The sequence below is a fragment of the Carcharodon carcharias genome, chromosome 4, assembly GCF_017639515.1.
Source record: "Carcharodon carcharias isolate sCarCar2 chromosome 4, sCarCar2.pri, whole genome shotgun sequence".
NCBI lineage: Eukaryota > Metazoa > Chordata > Chondrichthyes > Lamniformes > Lamnidae > Carcharodon > Carcharodon carcharias.
The window spans coordinates 49,285,956-49,313,885 of record NC_054470.1 but is presented as its reverse complement, the minus strand read 5'-3'; the positions used below and the strand labels follow the sequence as shown (position 1 = coordinate 49,313,885).

The 27,930-nt window shown below is 42.4% G+C and overlaps 1 protein-coding gene across 3 annotated transcripts in view; it reads right to left on the bottom strand.

The window, feature by feature from the left end:
- Nucleotides 1-27,930, bottom strand: part of dock8 (dedicator of cytokinesis 8) — a 312,431-nt gene that overhangs the window by 112,788 nt on the left and 171,713 nt on the right. For all 3 annotated transcript variants that reach the window (XM_041186616.1, XM_041186617.1, XM_041186618.1), the window contains 2 exons: nt 4,644-4,761; nt 1,124-1,194 (listed from right to left, as the gene is read on the bottom strand). In XM_041186616.1, coding sequence (XP_041042550.1) covers nt 1,124-1,194; nt 4,644-4,761 — 189 coding nt within the window. The remainder of the gene's footprint in view (nt 1-1,123; nt 1,195-4,643; nt 4,762-27,930) is intronic.

Below are 27,930 nucleotides of genomic sequence, written 5' to 3'. Positions count from 1 at the left end.
GAAAACTAGTGTGATTTTGGGTGCAATTTGCTCCTGGATGGAGATATATGTAAAAAATATTATATTATATATGTAGGCACACCCAATGAACCATGAAAACATCCCTCAACCAAAATCCAATCTTGCCTCTAAAACAGATGTTAACAATCCACTTTATAACTGACTATTACACCAATACCATTAAGAGTACAAACACTATGAGTCATAATGAAATCCTGCTGAAGTATGACAGATAGGCAGTCCAACATTGTTGAATTAATGCTTCTGTGTATAGAAGATTTTTATTCCTCAGTATGTCTAGTCTATTTAGGAAATGTAAAAGCCAACCTGTAAAATTAGAGTAAAAAATAAGGGCAGTTTGTCCTCTTTGCCTATATACTTATCATCAATGGCATGGCTTAGTTTGTTGGCAAAGTTAAATTTAAATGATGCTACATATATGACCAGCTATTTTTGTCTTTCTAAAGTGATGGCATATAAACAGGCAAGATTATAGTGCAAAGTGATTCTGCCTGCAATTCTCTTTGGTTAAAAAAATACAATTCACTGACTGTAATGGAACTCCACTGCGGCCAAACTTGACTTCCTGCTGTCACCTAATTGACCATAGTAGCTGTGCTGCAGCCAGAGCACTGTCACATAGCTCCTGAGCTGTCTGTATCTGGCAGTTGCTACCAGCAGCATTAGGTCAGTGGAGGTATATCTGGTGCTTTTGTCCATAAGAAAATCCAGCCCACAGTATCTGTCATATGAGGCCCTTTTACTTAATCCTGAGAATTTCATTTCAGCTACTTTCTTTTCAAATTGTTTTTACATTCCGATCTGCGAGGTTCCCTTCTACATCCTACATGCCTGCTCCCCCTTTGAGAGATTGGGTTGGGTGATAAATTGCACCAGGTTTCTTTTGTGCACGCCTGAACAGGGCTGAATTGAGCACTGAATTAGGAAAAGAACACATTACCACTATATGACCAACGACTAGGAAAACATACAGGGAGGCATGAAGAAGTGGACAAAAAGTACATTTCAGAAGTTACGCATACATATATTATGTGTTTGCTATTTGCAAAATACATTGCAGAACTTGTTGTTTCACGACCCCAGTTACATATATAATGCCTACTTGTTATGGTAAGTAACTGCAGTGTACGTTTCTGAAACAAACTCTGCGCTGCTCGATTTTCCAAAGATAACCTGAAAATAAAAGAATGATATTTAAAGTCAGGGCAATTGGCATTCTGATAAAAACACTTGAAAGCTTTTAATTGTTTATTTCCTCAAATATAGTGAAATAATGGAATCTAAATTGTTTAAGTTTATTTCTCTAGTTTCTGTTTATAGTTAAAGGTCACCTCCTCATTAGGATGTAGAGAGTTCTTAAAATCCTTTATACTCTTCTCATAAATTATCTCCCTCTTATTCCATCTCCAAGTCAGGGGTGCCACAGCTTTTGCTCAAAACTGTTAATGTCAGCATGGCTTAAGCTGGGAAATGAATCAAAACGATGAAGAGACCTTTGTGTCTCTACATGTTAGTGCTGAAACCCTCTGAACTATTAAGGTATCCTGGATGCAAGAACTTATTGCTTTATTTATTTCTTATGTTAGACAGAACATTTTTATTCACGTGTTACGAGAGTCAGTTTCTTCTGCCCAGATGCTGAACAAACATCTGTGTCAGTTCATGCATTGGCTAGGCTATTTTACTGGGCTTGTCACATCCCCAGTGCATGCCAGCTACATAGGCGTGTGTCATGAAAGTGGGCTGGTCACTCCAGAAAAGAAGAAAGGGCAATTGTCTGAGGTGCTTGCCCTCTTCTAATGCTCCAATTGGAGGATGGGCAAACGTGCAGCCTTTAAAAAAAATAAAATCACTGCACATTTGTTCTCCAGTTGGTATATGAGCTAGTTTTCTGATGTGCTTTTCCAGTAAGTGAAGCTTTGTGCCCAAAGCACATATTTGTAAACAAAAATAACCACAAATGTGATGCGGCTGTTCCAGATACTGGTTCTGTCTAAAATCTTGCTGCTAACGTGAGAATACCCCATTGACATGTTCACTTTAACTTGATTTGTACTTATTTGTACTTTATCCCCAATAAAGCTTTGGAGGATGAGGAGAACTCTTTCTCTTTGCTATTTGCAGGAAAATGATAAAGGTGAGCAGAAAAAAAGTTTTTGATTTTCAATGAATAGTCACGAGAGAAAGAAAACATCTCCCATGAGATTTTATCCAGTTGAACTTACAATTTCATGTGGAAAATGAATTTCAGTTGGATTTGTCAATTATAAATGATGGTAAAAGTAAAGTAAAGCTATCTGAATAAGCAATTGCTATAAATCCTCTGGAATAAAAAACACGCATAAGGATACCTTTATACTACAGATACTGGCATTAAGAGCACTATATACAGCCAGAGAAGTTGAGTTACACTGCCCTTACCTTGTATTCATGGCCCCATATTCTGGACTCACCCACAAGTGGAAACAATGGCCAGAATTTTAACATCGGAGTGTGGGGGTGGGCCTGACGCATAAAATGACGAGCGGTGACGTTGGACATGTCCCCCGATGTCATCGCGCATCATTTAGATATTACGTCCAGTGGGTGCGCGCTGGAGGTGGCTGCATGCCTGCCAAACTGTCAACGGCCTATTAAGGCCATTACAAAACCAATTAAAGTAGTTTTCAACACTGCCCCGTCCAACCTTAAGGTTGTGGGGCAGGCGAAGAGCCCAAGTGGCCTTCGCGTTTATCATGGAACCTCATCCACGGGCGGGACGAGGTTTCCTGAAGGTTTCATAAAATTATTAATTAATTTTTGCACAGTTCACAAACATGTCCAGCTCATGTGACACTGTCATGTGAAGGGACATGTTTAAATAATTTTTAACTTTATTAAGGCCATGTGCTGGTAAATGGGATTAGGTAGGTAAGTCAGGTGTTTCTCATGTGTCAGTGCAAACTCAATGGGCCGAAGGGCCTCTTCTGCACTGTGATTCTGTGATTATATAACAACTTTTATTAAGTACTTAATCTCCCTGAGGCAGCTCCGTGCCTCAGGGAGATTTCTGCGCTCTTTCATGTGCATGCGCGAAAGAGCGCAGGCCCCGACTCTCCCTCCTCCCCCCGCCCGCCCAGATAGTGCTGAGTGCTACTGGCCGTACGTCACACTGGGCGGCCTTAATTGGCCAGCCCAAGATAAACGGCAGCACGCAGCCGATCGGCTCCATGCCTGCCTGTACCCACTCCCAACCGGCCCATCCAACGGGGAGAAAATTGTTCCCAATTTCTCTATATCCACCATATCGACCCTATTCATAATTTTGAAAATATATATCAGGTCTCCCCTTAGTCTTTCTTTTCTTTTCCAGCGAAAAGAACCCCAACTCAATCTTTCCACATAATTGCATCTTGATGTAAATTACCCTGCTGCAATTACAGAAAATCTCGCAGAAATTACAGCACAGAAACAGGCCATTCAACCCAACTGTCATTTCCATTTCAAATTAGCCTCCTCCCACTCTAAAGGTAGAATCAAACCAGATTTGCACTAAGTGTGGTAATGGGTGGGAAAAAGGACGTTTTACCCACTGGCCGCAATGGTGGGCTTTTGCGCTGTATCATCCCAATCCCGCTTCATCAATCATGCATTCCCAGGAAACACAGCAGGTTGCCGGCAAGGCGTCCTCTAATGCCCCACCCCACCATCACCTCAGTCTTTCAGTAAACGGGGTGCCATATTTAAAGGCCGCCCCTGCACAGGGCTAGCACTCTTCAAGAGATAGGAAGCTGCTGCAAAATGATGGCTGCCAAAGGGAGGAAACATGCTGGCCCGATTTAGCAACGCCTCCCTTGAGCGCCTACTGAATGCAGGGGAGGCCTGCCGCGATGTCCTGTACCTCCGCTCTGGGCAAAGGCCAGCAAGTAAGGCCAACAATTCGGCATGGGAGGTGATCGCTGCGGTGGTCAGTGCCAGCACCCTGCAAAAGAGGACAGCCACCCAGTGCAGAAATAAAATGAATGGTCTCATCTGTTCCGCCAGGGTAAGTCACTCTACTCATCACTCTCAGCTTACAACCCCATCACACATCCACAGGGATCTCACATCTCAAGGGATAACGCCACTAACACTCACATACACCCTCACATTTCCATCAGGCTCGTATCCTCTGCAGCTCGAGTCCTCATGTCATCCATGGCTCCGTTCGCCACACAAACATTCCACGCAGTGCCATGTGTCCAGCTCACACACTCTCCATCTGTTTTCATGCAGGAGAAGCTGGCTCACAACAGTAGGGTGAGGTCCCAGACTCGGGTGGAGTAGCCCACATTAGGCCCCTCACTCACTTTGAGGAGCGTGCCATCGCACTGACTGGTGAGAACGTGGACAGTGCCTGGGGCGATGGTGAGGTTGGCAGCAAACACCCAGGTGAGGATCCTGCTGTTGACTCTGCTGCCATGCACTAATTATCTCTACTTTGGTTTGCAGGGAATTGTAGGTTCCCAAGACATTAAAGACCATATGAAGGTACAACATTTTAGACTGGATCTTTTACATCAGTGATGCAGATCCAAGGTTACAACAGGCAGCACACTTCTGCGATACTCACAAAATGAAAAGTGATTATTTTACCATATTACCTGCATGGCATTTCTCAGATCCTCGTCTGCCAAGAACTGGATTTTAATTGTGATGTTTCTTGCAGAAGCCAACCGGTTGGCAAAATTAAGTCTTTGTGGATAGACATAAAGTAGATTCCTGTAAATAAATCCAAGAAAGAAACCAAAATAGTTACCAGCAAAGCAAGATCAACCAAAATTAAAAATAAATCTATTAAGCTTTGCATCAAAAATTAGGACCATGTTGGATAAACACAGAGATAAAAACAAAAAAACTGCGGATGCTGGAAATCCAAAACAAAAACAGAATTACCTGGAAAAACTCAGCAGGTCTGGCAGCATCGGCGGAGAAGAAAAGAGTTGACGATTCGAGTCCTCATGACCCTTCGACAGTTCTGTCGAAGAGTCATGAGGACTCGAAACGTCAACTCTTTTCTTCTCCGCCGATGCTGCCAGACCTGCTGAGTTTTTCCAGGTAATTGGATAAACACCTTTTATCAAATTTAAAACTGGACAGAGGATGGGGCAAAGTGGAAAGTCACAGCTTAGCTCAGGAAAGAGATTTCTTTTAGGCATTGTATTAAGGCAAATTCTTTCAACTGTTGTTGAATATTATTGCTGAACTTTATTTTAAGGCACTGTAATTTTGTAATTGCTGTAGTAGTTTAAATTTGTTTGGTTTTGATATTTTGCTGTTACTATTGCATATACTGGATAAAAAATGGAGAGAAAAGTCTGAACACTGAATTACTACTTTGTTATAAGGGAAAAAAGAACAGACTGCTCAAAGCTTGAATTGTCCCGCTGAAAAATATATTGTGGCAATCTATAGAAATGTGGATTTTCTCAAAGAATCCTCACTTCCAGCTTCCTGCCTTCCTGCTTCAAATTAACAGCACTCTTGGGCTGTTTTGGAATAGTTGCATATCAATGGACTCTATAAAGATGTTTCCGTCTGACCACAAGTTTCACAATGTTTAATCATGAGGAGATAATTCTGCCTTTTTCAGTAACTGATAAGGTGGCAAGTTTACTTCTTGTCAAGGAAGTGATAGCTCAACCCAAGGCTGGCCCGAGTTGGATTTGGTTCAGCGATTCTCAAAGCCCTGACAGCATTGTGCTGTCATGGTTTTGTTTTCATTTTTAAGTGCACAACACTTGCTTTCAGTATAACAGCTAGTAATCTGTTAGCTCATCAAAATGTGGCATGAAATAGTTTTAAAAAGGAGAAGCACACATTATTATTTCCCAAGTTTATATTTCACACTAGACATTCATCTTCACTGTGCTGATATCTAAAAAAGTTCCGAAATCACTAACAAGCATGGAATATGCACAATACAAGTTACATGTATGAATACTGAGATGGATATTCATCCTTATTTCACCCACCTTGGAGCTTCACACCAGTGAAGGATATCAGAAACTCGGAAACCCTGGCACATGCTGCCCTTTTCCCAATTTCCCATCCAACTATTATAATTGGCAGAAAATGATGGGTAGCATACACTCATTAAAATTTGCTGCATTGTAAGCTGACCAAACACAATTAAATGTTTGCAAGTAGCACCCATGATGATGGACCGGGTAAGAGTACTGTACTGCCAGGTGTGATAATAATCTACATGGAGCAGGAAGATTAGGGAATCAATTATTAGTCTAAGCTAAGTTAGCCAATATAAATAGGGATGGTAGTTGAAGGGCCACAGTTCAAGTCAGTGCTTTTGTACAGTGGGAGAAAAAGAAAAATGCCTGGGTATATGCTGCTGATCATTAAAACAGTGGATGACTGCTGGAAATTGCACATGTGGATGATGAGCAGGATGACAATCAGCAGTATGTCACCCTCCACCATGATTATATAGATTTCTTGCACATAGAGTCTGTAGGCTGAATCCTGCCTGCAGAACATTTTCATCTGGTCTGCACTGGCTAGTTGTCCTTGGTTGCTGAAAACATTGGAATTTGGGTGGGAAGCCAACTCACATTTTCCTACTCACAGTTGAAAATTTGGCCAGTTTAAATTGTTCGCATTTGGTCTTGCGATTTGAAATTTGGTGGCAAGTCTTGGTTGGCTGAATCCCAATTTTTAAATATTGGGTGCACGGCTCTATTATTTCCCTCTCAGCGGTAGCATGTGGTTAATGGTCGTTGGGCTTCTCTTCTGTTGCTGCATGTGTTTTTTGTGTTTCAGATGAGCTTGTTTTAGCGAGGTCTTCACTGACTCAGCAATTTTCACTGACTGGGAGGTATTCACAGGCTGGGAGGTTTCGCTGACTATAGCAGGTTTATGCTGACATGGGACTGATTTACTAACATAAAAGCAAATAATAATGTATCAATGTATAAAATTATATTGTTAATGATTAATGAAGAAAAAGTACCATTGTTGTTGTTTAATGTGACAGGATTATTGCCCCTTAAATTTTCCTTTTTTTAAAAATTCATTCGAAGTTTCCTGACATTGATTCCAGGTTTGTATCATCTGTAGCTCCAATGGCTATCATGGTTTCACCCAGGAGAAAAAGGCAGATTAAAATTATGCTGTGTGCTTCAAGGGAAATGGAGAATTCCATACTTCTTTGTGGACATGAGTAGAAAGCACGTGTGTTTGATGGTGCCATTGAACTACACTGAGAAAGGAATTACAAAATTAATCTCTATCTTCAGGAACTGTGATGAAGAATTTGACACGCCATTTTTTTAAATCAATGTTCATGATGTTCAGAGGATTTCCAAACGGAAGTTAGTGAACAGCAGTGCAACACTCTACTGAAGGTCAAGTTTTCTGATATTGTTGTTATTGGATTTTATCACTACCTGGAACTTAACTATCCCAATCTGAATAAACAATTATGAGATAACACAGGCAGGTAACAAATGTTACCAATGGGATAACGCAGGCCGGAGTGTGTTGCACGCAGGATAACACAGGCTGGAGAATGCTACTGATGATATAAATGAAATAACACAGGCTGGAGTGTGTTGCCAATGGGATAACACAGGCTGGAGTGTGTTATACGTGAGAAACACAGGTCAGAGTGTGTAACACGCAGGATAACACAGGCCAGAGTTACCGGTGGTATACAGGCTGTGTTAGTGGCTGGATAACACAGGCTGGTGTGTTGTACACTGTACGATAAAGGTTGAAGTGCTCCTGTATCAGACTGGCCTGAGAGTGAGTCCAAACTGATATATAGAGATATATATACTCAACATTGTCATTGCTCAGCCATTTGTTCCAAATGTTTATGGTTCAAGCAAGAGGTGACAGTTATCAGTGGCAGTTAATAGAAATTTCTTTTTATATATAGAACTCTTCATGACCTCAGAGTCCCCAGAGCACTTTACAGGTAATTAAATACTTTTGAAATATAATCACTGTTGTAATATAGGAAATAAAATTTGAGTATATGAATCAACATATTTTATCTTTATTTCTATTATAACTTTTGCTAAATGTGGCCCGTGCCAGGGTATTTGAGCAAGCCCTGGTCTGGATTCAAGTGTGAAACAGATATATAAGCATTGTCTAAGTTGTAACCAAACATCTATTCAATAATAACAGCTAACAATTAACCTTAAAAATATGAGCATGAAAATGGAAATAATCAGTTTATATATCATAATCCTTACACAAACTACTTATAACCTGCCTTAATATGGGGGAGAAATTTTCCTACGGCAGGTGGGCTGGGCAGGAGCAGGCAGGCCGGGGGCGTGCGTGGAGCCAATCGCCACCACGATCGGCTGCACGCCACCATTTTACGTGGGCGGGCCAATTAAGGCCCTGCCCAGTGTCATACACAGCCAGTAGCACTCAGTGCTACCTGTGCGGGGGGAGGGAGGAGGGAGAGTTGGGGCCTGCGCTCTTTTGCACATGCGCAGCGATCCCCCTGAGGCACGGAGCTGCCATGGGGAGATTGAATAGATTATAAAACATTTTAATAAATAAAGTGAAAATTTATTTAAACATGTCCCCTCATATGAGCCGGGACATGTTTGTGAAGTTTGGAAAATTTATTTATTTATATATTTTATAAAAGCTTCAGGAAACCTCATCCTGCCTGTGGATGAGGTTTCCTGAAACACACGAAGGTCGCTTGGGCTCTTCGCCTGCCCGCTAACCTTAAGGTTGGACGGGCAGCATTGATAACAAGTTTAATTACTTTTTTAATGGTCTTATTAGGCCGTTGACATTTTGGCAAGCATGCAGCCACCTTCGGTGCACACCCACCGAATGAAATATTGAGATGATATGCGATGACATCAGGACACATGCCCGACATCATCGTGCATCATTTTACATGTTGGCGTGTTGGACCTGCCCCTGCACACTGACTGGAAGATTCAGCCCATGAGCTCCATTTCACTTATATAATTGTCCACGGGAGTGTTATGCAACATTGTCCCTGACCTCTTACGAACTGTATGAAGTGAAGAATTTAAACGTCACCTAAAAAGGAAACAAAATAATCAGATATTTATTTTATAACTTACGACAGCATTGTTCAGGGACAAATAACTACATGTGTGGCTGACCCAGGTACTGACAGAAAAATACAATCTGACCTTATTAACTCATTCCAAATGACCTTCTGTGAAGTTGTTGAGCAAAGGGTGTTCTTAGTTCAATTAATAGATTCTTGAAACAGGTATAATTTTAAATAATTAACTTTTTTCATAAGCTTTGAGTTTTTATTTGTGGCCATTTTTTATGCGGTAAATCAAAGCAATGAGCGTTACCATGCTATTCGAGTGTCGGACTGTCATGATGATGTGATGTGTGCATCTGTAGTATTAATCTTTAATTTAACCGGCTAGTCAAATATATATATATATATATATTGAATTTCTTTAAAAAGCACTTTTTCTGAAGCAAAAACATGAACTTAAGATGACGGCCACAGGTCATGTGACACACCTGGTATTACAAGTTGGTCAGTTTCTGGAAGTTTCCAATGTGGATTACAATTAGGACACACCAAGGCAAACCACCTATGGAATTTCACACCTGCTGATGTCAAGAATTATTCAAATTTGAACTGAAACTTGTCACTGGCTCTTACCATTTACATTTCTGCACAGCTACCTTTCAAGCAGAAAGAAAGTCTACTGGGACAATGGCCATATCAAGGCATTGATATGTTCCTTATAGTTCATCACAGGGAAGAATGGTCTATTCAGAAGTGATGGCTGGGACATTAAAGAAATTAATCAGCTAGGCCATAATACAATAGCCAAAATATGTTTAGACATTAGCTAACCAATTACCTTCTGTGGGATACTCAACTCATTATGTGGAAAGAGGTCATGTGACCAGAATAACCCTTTTGAAATGTCTTTTATTACAATGCCCCGGTTGCTTTCGGGCAGGAGTCTGCAAATGGACCAGCAACACCACCTTTCTCTCTGCCCTGTTCTCAAGTTCAGACCCCTATCTCTGTTACATTGTGGAGTCCATCACAGAATAGAAGGCAGAATCTTCTGGCTGGTGTGCAGGTGGCGGAGTCCACATACCAGTGCTTAAGATGTCGTGCGAGTGTCCCAACGTCAGCACGTGACATCACGATATTTCGGATGACAGGCGCGCTATGCAGCGGGACGTGCGCCCACCATTAATTAAAAGCCTTAAGGCCATTAACTCTCCAATCGACCAGGATTTTGAGGGGCCTATGCAAATTTCGGGTCGGTGCATGGGCCCAACGGGCAGGCGATTTTTTTACAAAACTCATCCAGTGGCGGGATGAAGTTGATATCGGGTGTAAAACCTTTTTATAAAGTGTTTGTGTTCTTCACTAACATGTCCCATCTCGTGTGACATTTTTACATGAGGGGGACATGTTAATGATCTTTTAAGTTTTCTATTTTTAGGTTTCACAGAGTTTCAGCGATCTCCTTGAGGCAGCACTTTGCCTCAGGGGGATGCGTGCAAAAGAGCTCACTCTGGCAGTTGGGGAATCCCCACCCCCCACCCGCACAGGAAGCGCATAGCACTTCATGTTGGGCGACATGCTGGGCGAGCCTTAATTGGCCCGCCCACCTAAAATGGCGGTGGGGCCGGTTTCGCTGGCGGCGATTGGCTGCCTGCCCACCGCCAAGTCGGTCGGGCCCGCCCGCCCATCAAGGGCAAAATCCTGCCCAGAGAATTTCAATGAAAAGGGACCTCAGGAACAATCGTATTGAATTTTGGAAAAGATGGATTATGGTTTAAAGGAGACTCTCTCCAGAAATTGCAGTTTACAGCAGCCTCAACTCCACTGGAATTTCAAGATGATTGCCTGAGTCATGTACACCAGCGAAGGACTCATAATCAGTGAACTTTTTTTTTTTGCCTTTTATCATTAAATCTTAATTTGGTCAAAAGTTAACCTCCTCCACTGTATAACATGATTTTTCATGCCTGTGCACTTATGTGTGTGTGCCTGTATGTGTGTATGCTTGTTGTGAAGGTCAGGATGTATGATTACCTTTTTAAATATTTTTATATCTTTAGCTGGGTGGGTTTTTAGCACAATAAAAGCTAATCTCTTTGTGGTTAAATTCAAGAAAGCCTGTTGAACTGACTTCTTCACAATCAGCATTTCATGGTTAAGTACAGACACTGAATTAATATCTTCATCCTTATAATTACAAAAAACCCTGTTACCATCAATTAAGGCATGGGAAGGAAGGGCCAAATCCTGACATGAGTCCTCACCAGTCTTAACACGGACCCCTCATACACAAATGTCAGCCTGCGTTCCCTTTGGAATATACAGGCACATGAACTTCCCAGCCTGGTGAAAAGCTGCAGGAGCCTAGATAATTACTTGGCTCAGGGATACTGAGGTTTGATAATATCACTCTGAAATACTGAATACAAAATGGATTGTAACCTCAATTGGAGCACAGACATCAACTACCTTGTGACAGAGTCATGCTCATGAAAACCAGGACTATTTCTGAAGCAGACAGATTGTGTATTAATGAAAAGGAACTCATACACCACTTTAAACTTATTAACTGATTAAACTTTTCATTAAGTATTTACTTCCTTACATTTGGTAAATGCACTTCAGCATTGCTTGGTATGTGCAGTAACTCCCAAGGATCTGCTTAGGGAGTTCCATGTTATTCTTGTTTCAAGCAATTGAATGCTTTGAGTTAACTGAATTTAATGAAGGCAGTAATTAAGCAATTAAAGTATTGCAGTCAGTTTTAGTGTCCCTTGGGTGATAGGACAAAATCAGATATGCTGCCCACTCCTGACTACTAATCAATCTGGATATCCAGTATGGCTGGATGTTGGGTGAGGACAGAATTGGACTTGGGACACCCCATGGAGTTGAATCGCAGGCAGATATTCATTATCAAGGCTCATCTGCGAATAATGATCACTAGGGCCAGCAGCCACTTGGAGTAGAGAATTAAATCCTTCAAAAGAAGAATGGCAGAGAGAAAGAAATGTCAGTGCAGGGGATGCTTTGTACATCCTCCAAAAGTTGATCCTTTGGAGTACGGTGAAGACAGGGAATGACTTTCACTTATCCTAAAGTCAGATCTCCACAACTTTATTTCAAAACTTAAGAGTCATAAATCATTCTTCCAACCCCACTTCTCAAAGAAAATAAAGTCTGAAGCTTTATTGAAGTGTTGAAATGTTTCTTGATATTGGTAGAATTCACCTTTTCAGCAGGTCTTTGAGATTCTGTTGGCTATGTTCCCTAAAACACAGTCCAGTGGGAGTTTATTTAAAAAAAAGACTTTAAGGACAAATTGCAGCAACTATTTTGAGAGCAATAATTTTGATCATTGCATGTACATGTTCCTGTCTGGAACTCGTACACCCACAGATTTCAAGGCTACAATGCACTAAGTATGTTATTAAAAGCATTATACTTATAATTTTCCATGTAAGGCTGGTTCATAAATCCAGACAAGCATTCAACAGAAATCTGCCAACTGGTATCATGGTCAGAACACTTGCCGAGTAACTAGAAATTAGCAAAATGATCTGAGAACCCATTCCTCCATTTGACCGGAAGTTATATCACCTTTAACTTTTAAACCATCCGGGGCATCTGGGTAGGCATGTTCACTGCTACTGTACAGCTATATTGTTTTAAAGGGTAAGATTGTTATGTATGCACCATGGTACTAGTCCTCCGGGGTAGGGGTAAATCGGATGGATGACACCTTGCTGTCAATCACTTAGCACTTGGGAAGTGCAGGAAATGCCTAAAAAGTTGGTCCTTAAGTAGGGTGAAGGCAGGAATAACTTACATGTGTCATCAAGTCAGTGCTTTGTTATTTTATTTGGAAGAAGGTTAACAATCTGAATGACAGCCTTATTCTTTACAGTCAATTGCTGAGGCACTGTATTTTCTGCACAATACCGTAAGGCCTATAACAATAAAATAGCATAGATTGTGGCATATAAATTGACCTTTGAAACCTCTAAAAATCCTTCCAAAAATGGACGTCAACTTATATGCTGATAAAATGTGAACCGCACATGTTGGTGTAGGCGGTCGCCATTTTGAAATATGAAAAATAACCATAACGCTGGTAATTAAAATTAAATCAAATTTTACTGAATGAATTAACCACAATCAAAGATTTTTAAAAACTATCAAATTCATCTTCTTCGACATCCAATGCAAAGAGTTCATCGAATTCAATCGGAGTCACTTTGGCTATGGCACTCTGGATCAGATTTGGTGCTTTTGGTTCCACAATCATCTCTCTCTTCATCCACAGAATTGAATATTCTATGTTTTTTTAATGCTCTTGTGACAATTTGTGCATTAACAGCATTGCACAATTTGATGAAAAAAACCACACAAAACATCAAGCGGGCAGCAGGTATATTTCCTCCACTCTTTGTGAGGGTTGTGTTCTTCATCAACCATCCACCTGTTCCATTTGGCACGACATGATTCTTGAATGACTTGCTGAGGCATACATCCAAAGGTTGAACTACGGAAGATAGACCCCCAAGTATAACCACAATTAGGGTGTTATTTCTTTGCAGGTGCCTTTTGATCTCATCGGTTATTTGGGATCTAAACATGTTCCACACGAATAAGCTGCATTGTTTGCTTTGGGATGCCTATTCCACACATTATCGATCCATGAATTCACTCCATCCTCATCCATCCATCGTCATGGACATGCGGAAAAAACTCTTGCAAGCAACTTGATTTTTGACATGGTTTTGCATTTGAAAATTGCCATAGGCTTTAATTTTGTTCCATTGGCCATGGAGACGAGTACCACTGTGAATCTTGTCTTCTCATATCCTGTGGTTTTCACACCTTTCCACTCCGCAGTTCAGTTGCTGGGCACATCGAAATCCACAGGCGTTTCATTCCTATTGTCAATGTGACGTAATGGTGTTTTTGTTCCTGTCTGATGATGATGGCTGGAAACTGGTAATTTTAACATTGGGGTAATTTGGTAGCCTCTGAGCAATCTTGGTCTTCTGCCATAACACTAGACATTTTCATTCCACAAAGTGACTACGCCAACCAGCTGTTGCTCTTAAATCTTTGCTGGACTCAGGGTTTGATCTGGCCCACTTAAGTGCATATGTACACATTTCATTTCTGGTGGCGGTGTAACCATTCTCACGATTTTCAAGGACCCATTTCAATATATGCTTCTCAAGATCAGACCAGTGGCTGGTCCCTGTTCTCATGGTGCATTTGATCCTGGCCATCTTCTCCAGGGCGGATTCCTCCTTCTTCCATTCTCACACCAGTTTTTCACTAACACCAAATTCCCTATTTAACAAGTTAGCAAATTTTACAACTTTTAGCTTGAAATCAGCCTCGTACTTCGTTCCTTTTTCCGGAGGACCCATTTCAGTTTGTTGTTGCCACGCATGGTCTCCTCCGTTTGGGCATGTCTTAAACTCCTGCACATCTTCTTGGCAACACAGCCTATATCAACTGCTTGATCCAATGCACCAACTTACAAGGTGAGTAAAAATGCATTCCCGAGGTGAAAAATTAAGGCTGACTCCTAATGCAAGTCTAGCATTTCTTAGCAGAAAGGGTGGGATGAGGGGTTGACTTAAACACAGAGTGTAGGCCTAAACATGAATTTTGGTTACAACAAAATGGGGTCATCTTATACGGCAGGTCAATTTATACATCATGGTCTATGGTATATTTACTGGCATGTTTGGGCCGAATTGTACGAGGCACCGGATTCCCTGCCCTCACCCCTGGGTAAACAGTTGGGGAGAAGCCTGCCAAGTGGAACATCGGGAGCCATTTAACAGCCAATAGACTGGATGTGGGACTTCCGCTCCTCAGGGGCACAATATCCTGCTTCAGAAAGCTGCCAACTGGCAGATCTCCAGTATTTTGGGATAGAGGTACATGCCATTGAATCAGAATTTGGGTCAGAGTTTGGGAGTCTCGCTGGCTGCCAAACTGGCAGGCACCGATAAGAGCAGTGGAGTCTGGGGTTTGAGAGGCCAATGGAGGGATAAAAACTTGATGGGGGAGCCCATGAAGGAGGAACACCCACTGACTGCCACCAATCCGTGCAGGGAAACCAGCAGGGCTGGCTGATTGGTGTGGGCCTCTCCTGCCACCGATTAAGCCTTGGCAGTGGCAGAATGAGGTCCTCAAGTGGGAATTAATTGCTCACTTAAGGGCATCAATTGGCCCCCTGCAGGCAGCTGCCTAATGCCACCCACACTACTGGTATAATTCTGGTGGGAGAAAGGGCAGGTGGGTGGGTACAGGCAGTCTGCTGTTGGATTTAACGAGCCCCTCTACCTTCTAACCTGCTGGTGGGAGAGTGCAAAATCCAGCCCTTTGGACAGAATATTTCGCTCGTCGGGCGGGCGTGCGCCTGACCTGAACAAGCGTAAAATGACACGTGATGGTGTTGGGCAGGTGTCCCGATGTCATCGTGCAATCGCGTGATATTTCAGTCGGTGGGTGCGCGCTGGAGTCGGCAGTGCACCTGCTGACAATTAAGCGTCCTATTAAGGCCATTAAGTCATAATTGAAAGAAAATTTTCACTGTCCAGCCAACCTTACGGTTGGTGGCAGGCGAACCAGCCAGGCAGCCTTTGGTTTTTTTTGCAAAACCTCATCCATGGGCAGGATGGGGTTTCGATCAGTGATTTTTAAAAAAAGTCAAACTATTTTCTAACATATCCTTGCTCATGTGAGAGTCACATGAGCGGAGACATGTTTGGAACATTTTTAAATTCTTTATTTTTTATTTTAATAATCTTCAGCTTCCTAAGGCAGCTCTGCGCCTCAGGGAGCTTTTACTGTGTGCACCCGCGCGTGTGCGTGAACTTCCGTGCTCACCCTCCTTCACCCACCCCCCCCAACCCCGACAGCACTGAGCGCTGCAGCATGCGGTTCACGCTGGCTGGCTGTTAATTGGCCAGTTTGTGTGAAATCGTGGTTGGGGCCTCATCACGGGCATCGATCCGTTTCACGGCCTATCCCGCTCACCCCCGCCGAGCCTTTGTTTCTGCCTGCCAGAGCAGCGTTTGCTGCTTTTTCATATTGAAAAAGATCCTAACCTTCAAATTGAACATTTTATCCAATCACTTTATTACTAGGGCACTGGGTGTGTTAACTGAACCTGATGGAGGGGAAACAATGTCTTCTTACTATTGGCTGCACGGATTCTAGATGAGATTATTTAGTTCTCTCTTTTTCCATTCTTCTTTTGAAGGATTTCATTCCTGCTACGTGACTGCTGGTCCAGGTGACCATTATTCACAGATGATTCTTGATTGTGAGTATCTGCCTGCTATTCAATTGCATGGAATTCTTTTTTTATTTGTTCTTGGGATGTGGGCATCGCTGGCTAGGCCAGCATTTATTGCCCATCCCATTGCCCTTGAGGGCATTTAAGTGTCAACCACATTGGTGTGAGTCTGGAAGCACACGTAGGCCAGACCAGGTAAGGACAGCAGATTTCCTTCATTCCCTAAAGGACATTAGTGACTAGGTGGGTTTTTACAATAATCGACAATGGTTTCATGGTCATTATCAGACTTTTAATTCCAGATTTTTTTTACATTGAATTCAAATTTCACCATCTGCTGTGGTGGGATTTGAACCCAGGTAGATTACCAATCTAGTGACAATACCATTACGCCACTGCCTCCCCATATCACTGTAACACTGTCAAATTCAATTCTCTCCTCGCCCAACATCCAGCTATACTGGATACCCAGATTGGTTAGCAGTCAAAAGAGAGCAGCATAGCTGATTTTGCCCTTTCAACCCAGGGCCACTAAAACTGACTCAATATCCTAAATACTGCCCTCATTAAAATCAGTTGACTCAAAACAAACCAGTGTTTGAAATTAGAATTACGTCGAACTTAGAGCCCCAAAAACCAGCCAGTCAGCCCAACTGGTCTTTGATGTTGCTGATGTTTATACTCCACATTAACCAAATAATTAAAAAAAAAATCAGATTGCTGATGATTGGTTGATAATAATAACTTGTATTTATATGGTACCTTTTGATGTAGAAAAAGCTGTCTCATGCCAGGGTAGTATTGGCCCAGATAGATTTTAATGATTAGGACATATTTGGTCCATATTTTATATGGACGGGCCAGTGCTACAACTGCACATGAAATAGCTCAACTCGGGCCCGACTGGTTCATGTGCATAGGTATACAGCGCTGTAACTAGGATTTTATCAGGACTTATAACCTCTGTATTTAGTTAACTCAGCCATTTCTTAATGTCACATGGATGATATCATTAATTTGGCACAGAATGAGATACAGAATGTGCTATATTTTTTAATCCATGTTCATGGGAAAGAGTATAAAATTTAACTAATATTAAGCCAATGGGAAAGTGAGAGTTGACATTAAACCTTCAAGCTGCATCTCTACATTTTGCTCCATTGTGCAGATCCATGCACTGCCCCTATGCATTAAGGCAGTTGTATGAAGCCTTGAAAATGGACCATTTCTATATTGCATGGCTCAACCTCTCATTGGATAAACTCAGTGGCCTTCCTGAGTACTTAGACTGCTTCAACCCATCTCCTAGCAGCACAAGATTGGGATTATAATGCTACTTTCATTTAGTTGGGTCATGAGGATGAATGGTTTAGCATAAAGGACTGTCACACTGGTGGAATGGCAAGGGTTAAAGTTAATGACCAGTTTAGGGATTACAACTTTTTGATGTACTGTAACTTTACTAAAAGAGTACACCACTCATTTTCCACTGTATTAAATGCCTACAGCAATGGTGGCAATGCCAAGGTGCCACATGTATGGAAATCAGTAGCAGCACAAAACACAATGAATAGAATGAAATCCACAAATATTATCTTGGTGACATGCATTATAAACAAGCATTCTTCCCAATATTTCAGTTGATTGATGTAGTTAATTGCTGAGCCACATAGAGCGGAAAGGTTCTAGTTTCAACTCCAGCCAGTGCTGAATTAGACAATCGCAGCTGCGGGGGTGCAGGAATTGGCTGCATTGCCCTGAGCTAGAGAGAAGTCCCCCAGGGTTCACCCTAATCACTGGCCAGTGAGTTCTGCTGCACATGCACTTCAGGTGAGGACACGATTGAAGTGGTCCCCAGGGGCAAGTAGCCTTCTGAGTCACAATCTGGGCTTACAAAATGAACCATGGACACCTGAATAAAGCACCCGATGAGATCTGGACTTTATGTAATTGTGTCCCAACACGGAGTCAGTGCTTTTAAACAAGGAAGATGGCAGCAGAGAAAAAAAAAACTGATAAAAAAGGGAAGCGCTATCCCTTAGGTGTTAAGTTGACTGTCCTGGTGTGATTTTATTACCAGCATGTGTCAGCTCAATCTGACATCACGGCCAAATCTTTGTTTTATTAATTCATGGTTTGTGGGCAGCACTGAGGGGGCCAGTTTGGACCACATCCTTTTCAGAGTGGAAGTGGTGGCCAAGAGAACACATGTGGATCCAGTGATGCAATGTCTGATGCCAATGTTGCAACTTCCGATGCAGCACAAGATCAGCCACCCAAAATCTGAGTGCTACCGTGAAAGTTCAGACTGCATCCAGCATGACTGTGAATTACAGTGTGTAAAAGGGCTTGCAGGGTGTCACAGCAATCCAGCATTCAGTCTTCCATCGGATTACTAGGAGGTACTGAGGTGCTGCCCTGGGGGAGTTGCAGTGGCTGCATGGAGCACAAATCTCTTGTCCTCTTTCAGGATGACAGCATTAATTTCCCAGCCCTACCACTTTGCCAGTTCCCTTGACTGTTACCTGTCCGCTAGCCAGCCCAGACTGCTGCTGTCCATGCCATGACGATGATGTCCACAGTTGGGTCTTTAAGACGGGAGCTGTTCAAGACTGTGCTTCAAGACCATCTGCAGTCTTCTCCACTGAAAGTCAGCAGCCTTCCACCAGCCATGCTGCAGTCACTGGGGTTGTACTGCATAGAAGTGCTGGGACAGGCAAAGGCACATGGAAGGCAGGCACTAAGGGAATGCACAAGAGCGATCAATTGACTTTCGTGTGCAACATGACATGATTTTCTTCATAGATTTGGTTTGGGATACTTATTTTGTGCTGTCTTTTCTTATGAATTGCAGTCAAGCAGATGCTGTGATGGTCAGTGACAAAGGGGGAAGGGAAGGTGTGGGATTGTTGGTGAATGGGGAATTGGGGTTGCATTTACTGGTACCACTGGTTCTTCATGGACAGCCCAGACAGAAAGGGGTTGTCTCAGTTTCCTCCTTTCTTTTCCTATTTCCCCCTCATCCTCATGCTCCTCAGCTGCTAGCTGTATAACTGATGGAAGAACGGTCCCCTCTTGATTGGCAGGTTATGCAGCATGCAGCAAACCACCACGATTCTTGATACCTGCTTTGGATAGTAGTGCAGGGTTTCTTCAGAGTTTTCCAGGCAGCAGGTGCATTGTTTCAGTATGCCAATGGTCTACTCAATCACAGTTTGTCTGGCAGCATGGCTCTCATTGTATGCCTACTGCACATATATGTGTGGGTTGTGCACTGGAGACATCAGTTACATGTTCAGCAGTTAGCTCTTGTTCCCCAGTATCATTACTTCGGTTTGCAGTGGACTGCCTCAGAATGTAGGCATTATGATTGCTGCTAGGATATTGGACATCCCTGTATATAGTCACACACCAACTGGACATGGAAGAAGTGTTATCCCTTTCAGTTTTGATGGAGGACAGAGTTGACATGTGGAACCTGCAAAGCAAAGTGCATGCAGAGAAAGACATATTTTACCATGGGAAATCCTGCAATCCTGACGAAGCCACGTGCTCGTTCCACCTGCTTCTCTCTGGCAAGAGAGAATGAAATGAGAGAGCCTCAGTGACACCCTTTATGTAACAGTTAACATCAAATTGCAAGATGTTGCAACTATCTCCAGCTCCTGCCTGGAAGGAGTAAGACGCATAAAATATCATTGCCAGAGTCACCTTTACAGCCACTGGCAAGGCAGTCCTTTCCCTGCTCCGATGTTGCAGTTGCAGATGCAGCATGTGGAAGATTTCAGTGATGATGTTGTTATAGTGAAGTAAAATGTCTATACATTTCCAGTAAAAGTCCTATGTAAAACAAGCTTTGGTAATATCAATTCAGTTAACAATTAGTGTGTATCAATAGCAAAAGCCTGTTCCATATTTAGCATTACGTTGCATGAAATTCTCATTCAGAGAAGCCATAGAGTGGGCTGGGTTGGAGGCATTAGAAGTGTCAGTATACAGTCAGGGTGCTCTCCTGAGGTTGCAAATGAAGCACAATATTGAGGCAGAGTTGAGGGATTTTGTTTTCCCTCTGCACCTATTTGTGTTACGCCTAGCTCAAAAGTGTTTGGTGCAAACCCTGGTTACCTGCAATTTTGTGCACCAGTTCTCAGAATTAATTTTTCTCACCTTGACTAAACTAAAAATATACTGGATAAAAAGAAATGTGAGAAAAATATCCAACATGTACTATTAGTAAGCTACGTATGCTTTGGGTAAAAAAAAATGAGAAAAACCTTCCCTTATGCTTTTAATAAGCTAAACTCAGACATATTTTGGAGACAGTCCCTTAAGAACAGCTACTGCATAGCTGTGGTTTTTACAATGACACTGTGGTTCCCACAGAGGTTTAAGTATTTATTATTTTCATAAGTGGAACTGGGAGGACTCTGCAACAGTACATAAGGGAGCACAGTGTCTGTCCTGGCACATCAGAAGTGATTCAGTTTCTGCACCAACAGTGGGGAAAAGAACTGATAACATTGAGCTGCTAGTCTGTAAATAATGAAGACATTTAATTTTATTGTGATAATTTGTCTTACTTGCTCCATGTCAGGTCTTCCTGGGAACACTTGCAGAGGAGAGAAAACTCAATTTGCCTCATCAGGTGACATTAACATACTTGCCCATGGTCTTTACCTGCTTGGAAAAGGGCTGAAGGAGCACACGGACAAAATGAAGGAAGAGATGAATGCTGTTTCTGAACAGCAGGATGTTTGCAATAGCTCTATCAACAGCCTGGACAGCCAGGTCAGGCTTATAGAAAGTAATGGAAAGGCTCTGACAGAAAAAGCTCTGAAGCTGGAAATTCAGGATGAGGAGCTTCGTAAAAGATTCGTGGAACTCAGAAATGAGTTAATGAAAGCACTGCAGGATCAGCAGTCAGTTGCCAGCAAGGTGGATTCCCTGGAAGGAAAGCTGGAGAGGATGCTAGAGAACTACGTGGGGAAAAATAAGTCTGCCGATGTTCCCTTTTACAGTGTAAGTCAGCACATCTTGAAGTAGCATGAAATGTAAAAAGAGATGACTGTACTTATTGTACAGTTCAATGATTTTATAGATTTATGATGACAATATGTGACAATACTTGTAAACCACCTCTTCGATCTTACAGTAAACTGCTGGAGAATGGAATAACTTTCCCATAGGAATTATTCACTTGAACTATCTAGAGTTATAAGATATCACTGCAGGGGTCTCTCATTCTTGGAGTAAATAGGGAAACAGGATCTTGGATACTTTTCAGATACTGTTAGTCAAGGGTTTTTACAAATTTTAAACTTTTTCTGAAAATCTGTAACACATTATGAGATTTATATATGAGATTATCCTGGGGCTGCACCCATGTGTGCCAAATTGGGCACAATAAACATCAGGAAATTGGGAGGGTTGGAGCACATGTCTGTAAAGGAAACCAAATAAATTTTTCTTTTGTTTAAATTTAACTAATGGAAGGAAATTGAGGCGCATTCCTTTACGGGCACATGCTCCGACGAATCCAGCTTCACAATATTCATTGTGTCCAGACAACTCAATGCACCTATATGCAGATTCAGAATAATCTCTAATTTTATCTGCAGCCATTGAGTGTATTTATAATAGAGTCTACCTATATTACTTAAAATACAAAATAACCATATTAATAATGTCGATCTAAGTCTAGAAGTTCATTATTGGTGATGTTAGTGGGAAAATGTCGTACACTGACAAGTATTAAACCACTTTAAAAAATATTAATTAAAGATTTTGCTGAAATAAGAAAAAGAAATGAAATGTGAGCCTGTAAGGTGTTTGTTCACTGAAGAAACCAACAGAAATTTTCACACTATACTGTTGATGAATATCATAAGTAATCTAATCAGTATCTATTTCAAAATTTTAGACATCTATGAATACTGTGGATATTGCAGTACCAGAGGGCAGAATGTGTGGTGCCTGTTGGTGGCAAGCGTGCTTGTTGGCGTGAGCTGTTAATATGGCGAGAAGGCCAAAAATCGCTGCCAAACGTCAGGAACTTCATTGTAATACATCTGCAAATCATTATAAACCCAGCTCACCGGAATCATCCCTCCACACTGGATCACCTAAGCACGTTGGTGTGATTGCACGCCGAGGTGATTCACAACTGAACATAAGCAACATGCACTTGGCGAGCTGCACTTCACTTGGGACTTTGAGATTTGTTTGCCTACCTTGCTTCGGGTAGCACTCACAGTAATCAGCACCAGGCTTCACAGACACCTCATTGATTTTAGGGGGGCTCACGGGCGGGTCTCTACCTACCAGACCAGCTGTAAGGCGGGGCTGGCTTTTCAACAGCTGCAGGGCAAGGACTTGCTTAGGGAAGGGAGAGAATTGACCTCAGGCAAGGGAAGAGGCTGCAGGGCTAGGGCATTACTGGGGGAGGGGGTGTATCCCTGGATGTGTATGGGGACACATGTTGATCTGTGCATGTGGCTTCAAGAGGGTGAGGGCTGAGGAGGCAGTCTCCAGAGAAGATGAGGCCAGATGGAGATGTGAGGGTATGTGTGAGACAGTGAGTGGTGATGTCCCTTGAGCTGGCAGTGAATGAGATGCCAATGAATGTGTGATGGGCTTGTGAATGTGTGAGTTTAGAGTGCTGAGATGGTTACCTTATCCTTGCGGTATGGATGAGATCACTCATCCACTTTCCCCCCTCAATGGTCAACCTCTTCTGTGCAGCATTGGCACTGACCACCTTTGCCACCCCTCCCAAGCCAGAGTGGTGACACTGATGGGCCTCCTGAGGCCACAGCAGGGGTAGAGGACATTGCAGCGGGCTCCAACAGTTTACAGCAGGTGTCCCAGGGATACGTCACTGAATCAGGGGCTGCAGTCTTCTTGCCTTTTAGGGCCATGTCTTCTATGCAGCAGTCCTGGGTTGGAAGCACTGAGAGGTGTGTGCGCGGCTGCACCTTACATATGGTGCCCAGTGTGAGGAAGCAATGAGGTGATGGCGTTGCGGGAAAATTGGAGGTGGCCTGCCAATGACTTGGCATATTTCCCAGGAATGCATGATTAATGAGGCGGGATTGGGAACGATAAATCGTGAAAAACCACCATTGTGGCCGGCAGGTAAACATTCTTTTTCCTGCCTGCTACTGCACTGAGTGCAAATATGGGACGATTCCATCCAGAGGACATCAAGCTCATACATAAGAGCTATTTTATAATGAGTAATGGTAGCACAGTGACCACATTACTGAAGTAGTAATACAGAGGCCTGCACTCATGATCTGAACACGAATCCAAATCCTACCACAGTAGCTTCAGTTAAAAAATAAATCCAGGATAAAAAGTTTGTATGAGTAATGGTGACCACAGCAATATTGGTAGCGTTGTAAAAACCCACATGGTCCATTAAAGCTCTTTTGGGAAGGAAATCTGTCACCCTTATCTAGTTTGGCCTACACATGCAATACAATTGACTCTAAACTGCTCTCTGAAATGGCCTAGCAAACCACTCATTTAAGAGAATTAGTGATGGGCAATAAATGCCAGCCTTGCCAGCGATGTCCACATCTGCTAAATGAATTTAAAAAATGAATGGGGCCTATATGGTTCTACTTCAGATTTATCTTTTTCTCAGTTAGCTGTTGCTGCACTATTGCTAAATACAAAAATTGCACTACTATTATTAATTATTTACTGGTTCATTTTCTCTGGCATTACACATGGAGAATCAAAACAAAAAAAACCTCATGAAGTCAAGCAGGATGAAAGGCTGTGAGACTAACTGAATCCTGACAGTGGACTGAGAGATAAGGGGGAGGGAGAGAGAACAAGGAGGAGAGGGTCAAGGAAGGGAGAAGGAGCAATGTGAATGTGTGGAAAGGTGATAAATAGGAAAGGGGAGAGGGGAAGGGAAATGGAGATAGAGAGACAGGAGAGGATGAGAAGGATAGAGGTGGGAGAATTATGTCAGTTGGGAGACATGGCCAAATTTTTTATCTGATAGGGAGGGGAGGATAAATTTCCTATTTGTGGCCGTGGTTGGTCAGTGAGAAACAGATCCCCTCACTGACAGGCTCCAAAAATGGTCGGTTGGTGGGAAGGAAGATGGGTTCTACTTGCTCAACCCCCCACCTAGAAACTCTTCTTGCCTTCCTTTTCACTAGCTGGTCACTTATTTTTTCCTGTATGGACATGAAATGCCATCCACTAATTGTGGGTTACTGGATTTTTCTGGATTACTGCCTGGGCTACGGGCAAATTGGCACAGGGTAAATAATATCAGCAAGTTGAATGCCTGGCTCAAAGGTTGGTAAGAGGAATGGGTTTTGATTTATGGGGCACTGGCACCAGTATTGGGGAAAGACGGAGTCGTACTGTTGGAATGGCCTTCACTTGAACTATGCTGGGACCAGTGTCCTGGCGAGTTGTATAACTAAGCCTGCAGAGACAGCTTTAAACTAGATAGTGTGGGGGGTGGAAGGGAAGGTTCATGTGAGGGGAGAATTGGAAAGTTAGAGAGAAAGGACAAGGCAATAGAGCAGGGTAGCAATATGGGGAATGATAACGAGAGTGTGGGAGGAAGGGGCAGAGCATAGAAACTTAAGAGTACACCAGGAAATAAGGCCAAAGAAGGGAAAAATGGTAAAATGACAAAATTAAAGGCTCTTTATCTAAATGCATGCATGTGTAAAAAGATGGGTGAATTGATAGCACAAATAGAAATAAATGAGTAAGATTTGAGAACCATTATAGAGATATAGTTGCAAGGCAATCACGACTGCAACCTGAACTTTTGAGGTCAGTTGACTTTTCGGAAGGACATGAGGAAAGGAAAAGGAGGTGGGGTGGCGCTGTTATTCAAGGATGAGATGAGTACAGTAATAAGAAATGACCTTGGTTAGGAGGATAAAAACGTAGAATCATTTTGGATGGAGATAGAAATAGCAAAGGAAAGAAGTTACTGGTAGGAGTGGTTTATAGGCCCCCTGACAGTAGCTGCAATGTAAAATGGACAAGAAATAATGGGGGCTTAATAGAGTACTGCGATAATTGTGGGAGATTTTAATCTTCACATGTCAATAACATGTCACAAATCAATTGGCAAAGGTAACCAGGAAGATGAGTTCACAAGAGTGTATTTGAGACAGTTTCTTGAAACGATATGTTCTGGAATCAGCCAGGGAACATTTTAGACCTAGTAAAGTCTAATGAGATAGGATTAATTAATGACCTCATAGTAAAGGATTATCTAGGCTTAAGAGTGATTGTAACATGATAGAATTTCACATTCCATTTTAGAGTGACAAGCGTGGGTCTGAAACTTATGTCTTAAACTTAAATAAAGACAATTGTAAGGATATGAAGTCAAAGTTGGCTAAGGTGAAATGGGAAAATGGGTTAAAAGATAAGACAGTAGAGAAACAGTGATAGTGATTTAAGGAGATATTTCAACTCTTAATATTCCATTGAGAAAGAAAGACTCAATGAGCAGGATGCACCATCAGAGGCTAACTAATAAGTTAGGGATGGTATCAAATTGAAAGAAAAGGTGCGCAATGCTGCAAAGATTAGTGGTAGGCCAGAAGATTGAGAAAACTTTAGAAACCAGCAAAGGATGACTAAAATAGTAATAAAGAGGGAGAAATTGATAAATGAGAGAAAAATAGCAGAAAATATAAAAACAGACAATAAAACCTTCTACACATATATAGAAAGGAAAAGAGTAGCAAGACTGAGTGTTGGTGCCTGAGGGAGTGAGAATGGTAAATTAATAATGGGAAATGGCAGAAACTTTGAACAAGTCTATTGTATCTGTCTTCACAGTAGAAGACACAAAAAGTGTCCCAAGAATAGTGAAAATCAAGAGGCAAAAGAAAGGGTGGAACTTAAAACAATCATGATCACTGGAGAAAAAGCACTGGGAAAACTAATGGGACTAAAGACTAACAAGTCCCCTGGACCTGATGGTCTGCAACCTAGCACCTTAGAGGAAGTGGCTACAGAGATATGGATGCATTGGTTGTAATCTTTCAAAATTCCTGAGATTCTGGAAAGGTCCCAGTGGATTAGAAAACAGAAAATGTAACATCATTATTCAAGAAAGGAGTGAGAGAGAAGCAGGAAACTATAGGTCAGTTAGTCTAACATCTGTTACTGGGAAAATTTTAGAATCCATTATTAAGGAGGTAGTAGCAGGACATTTACAAAATCATAATACAATCAGGCAGAGTCAACTTTGTTTTCAATAAGATCGGCTCTCATTCTTCTAAACTCTAAACGAGCTCTTTGAGGATGTAACAAGCAGGGTTGATAAAAGAGAACCAGTTGATGTAGTGTATTTGGATTTCCAAAAGGCATTCGATAGGTTCTGCATGATTCGTTACCGCACAAGACAAGAGCTCATGGTGTTGGAGGTGATAGAGAACTGACTAACTAACAGGAAACAGAGGGAAGAATTTCTGCCTGTTGGGGGAGGGTGGGGGGGGGGGGGGCGGGGGAGTGTGCAGGAGCGGGCGTATGCAGGCGCGCCTCTGATTGGCGCCACCGATTGGGGGCTTGCCACCATTTTATGTGGGCGGGCCAATGAAGGCAAAAAGTCAGCAAGCAAGTAGCTAGGAAGGCAAATGGAATGTTGGTTTCTATTGCAAGAGAGCTGGAGTACAAAAATAAGGGAGTCTTACTAAAACTGTACAGGGCATTGGTGAGACCCCACCTGGGGCAGAATTTTTACCTCAGCACACGGGCGTGTGCCTGACCTGCTTGAGTGTAAAATGACGTGCGTTGGCGTCAGGCAAGCATCCTGATGTCAACGTGCAGTTGCATGATATTTCGGTCAGAGGACGTGTGGGGGAATGGGCAGTGCGTCTACTGACAATTAAAAAGCCCATTAAGGCCATTAAAAAGATAATTAAGTTAACATTTTTGCTGCCCCTCCAACCTTACAGTTGACAGGCAGACGAAATGGCTAAGCGGCCTTTGCACTTTTTAGGAAACCTCATCCAGGGGCAGGATAAGGTTTCCAACAGGAAATAAAAATAAAACAAAACATTTTACATTTCATTTATAACATGTCCCTGCTCATGTGACAGAAGGGACATGTTGTATAACATTTTTTAAACATTTTTTTTTTTTGAAAACAGTCCATCGCCCTGAGGCAGCTCTGTGCCTCATGTAGATTTTCAAGTGCGCACCCACATGCATGTGTGAAGCTCGTGCTCGCCCCCCTTCACCTCCCACACAGGCAGCGCTGAATGCTGCTGAGCGCGGCTCACGCTGAGTGGGCCTTAATTGGCCCGCCAGTGTGAAATTGCAATCCGGCCCTGATCCCGGGCAGTCATCGGCTTCTTGGCCTCCCCCACCGCCCCCGCCGCAAGCTGAGCCCGCCCGTCAAGAGCAAAATTCTGCCTCCAGAGTACTTTGTGCAGTTTTGGTCTCCATATTTAAGGAGGGATATGTTTGTATTGCAAAAAGTTCAGAGAAGTTTCACTAGGTTGATTCCCAGGGTGAAGGGGCTGTATTGTGATGAGAAAGGTTGAACAGGTTGGGCCTATACTCATTGGAG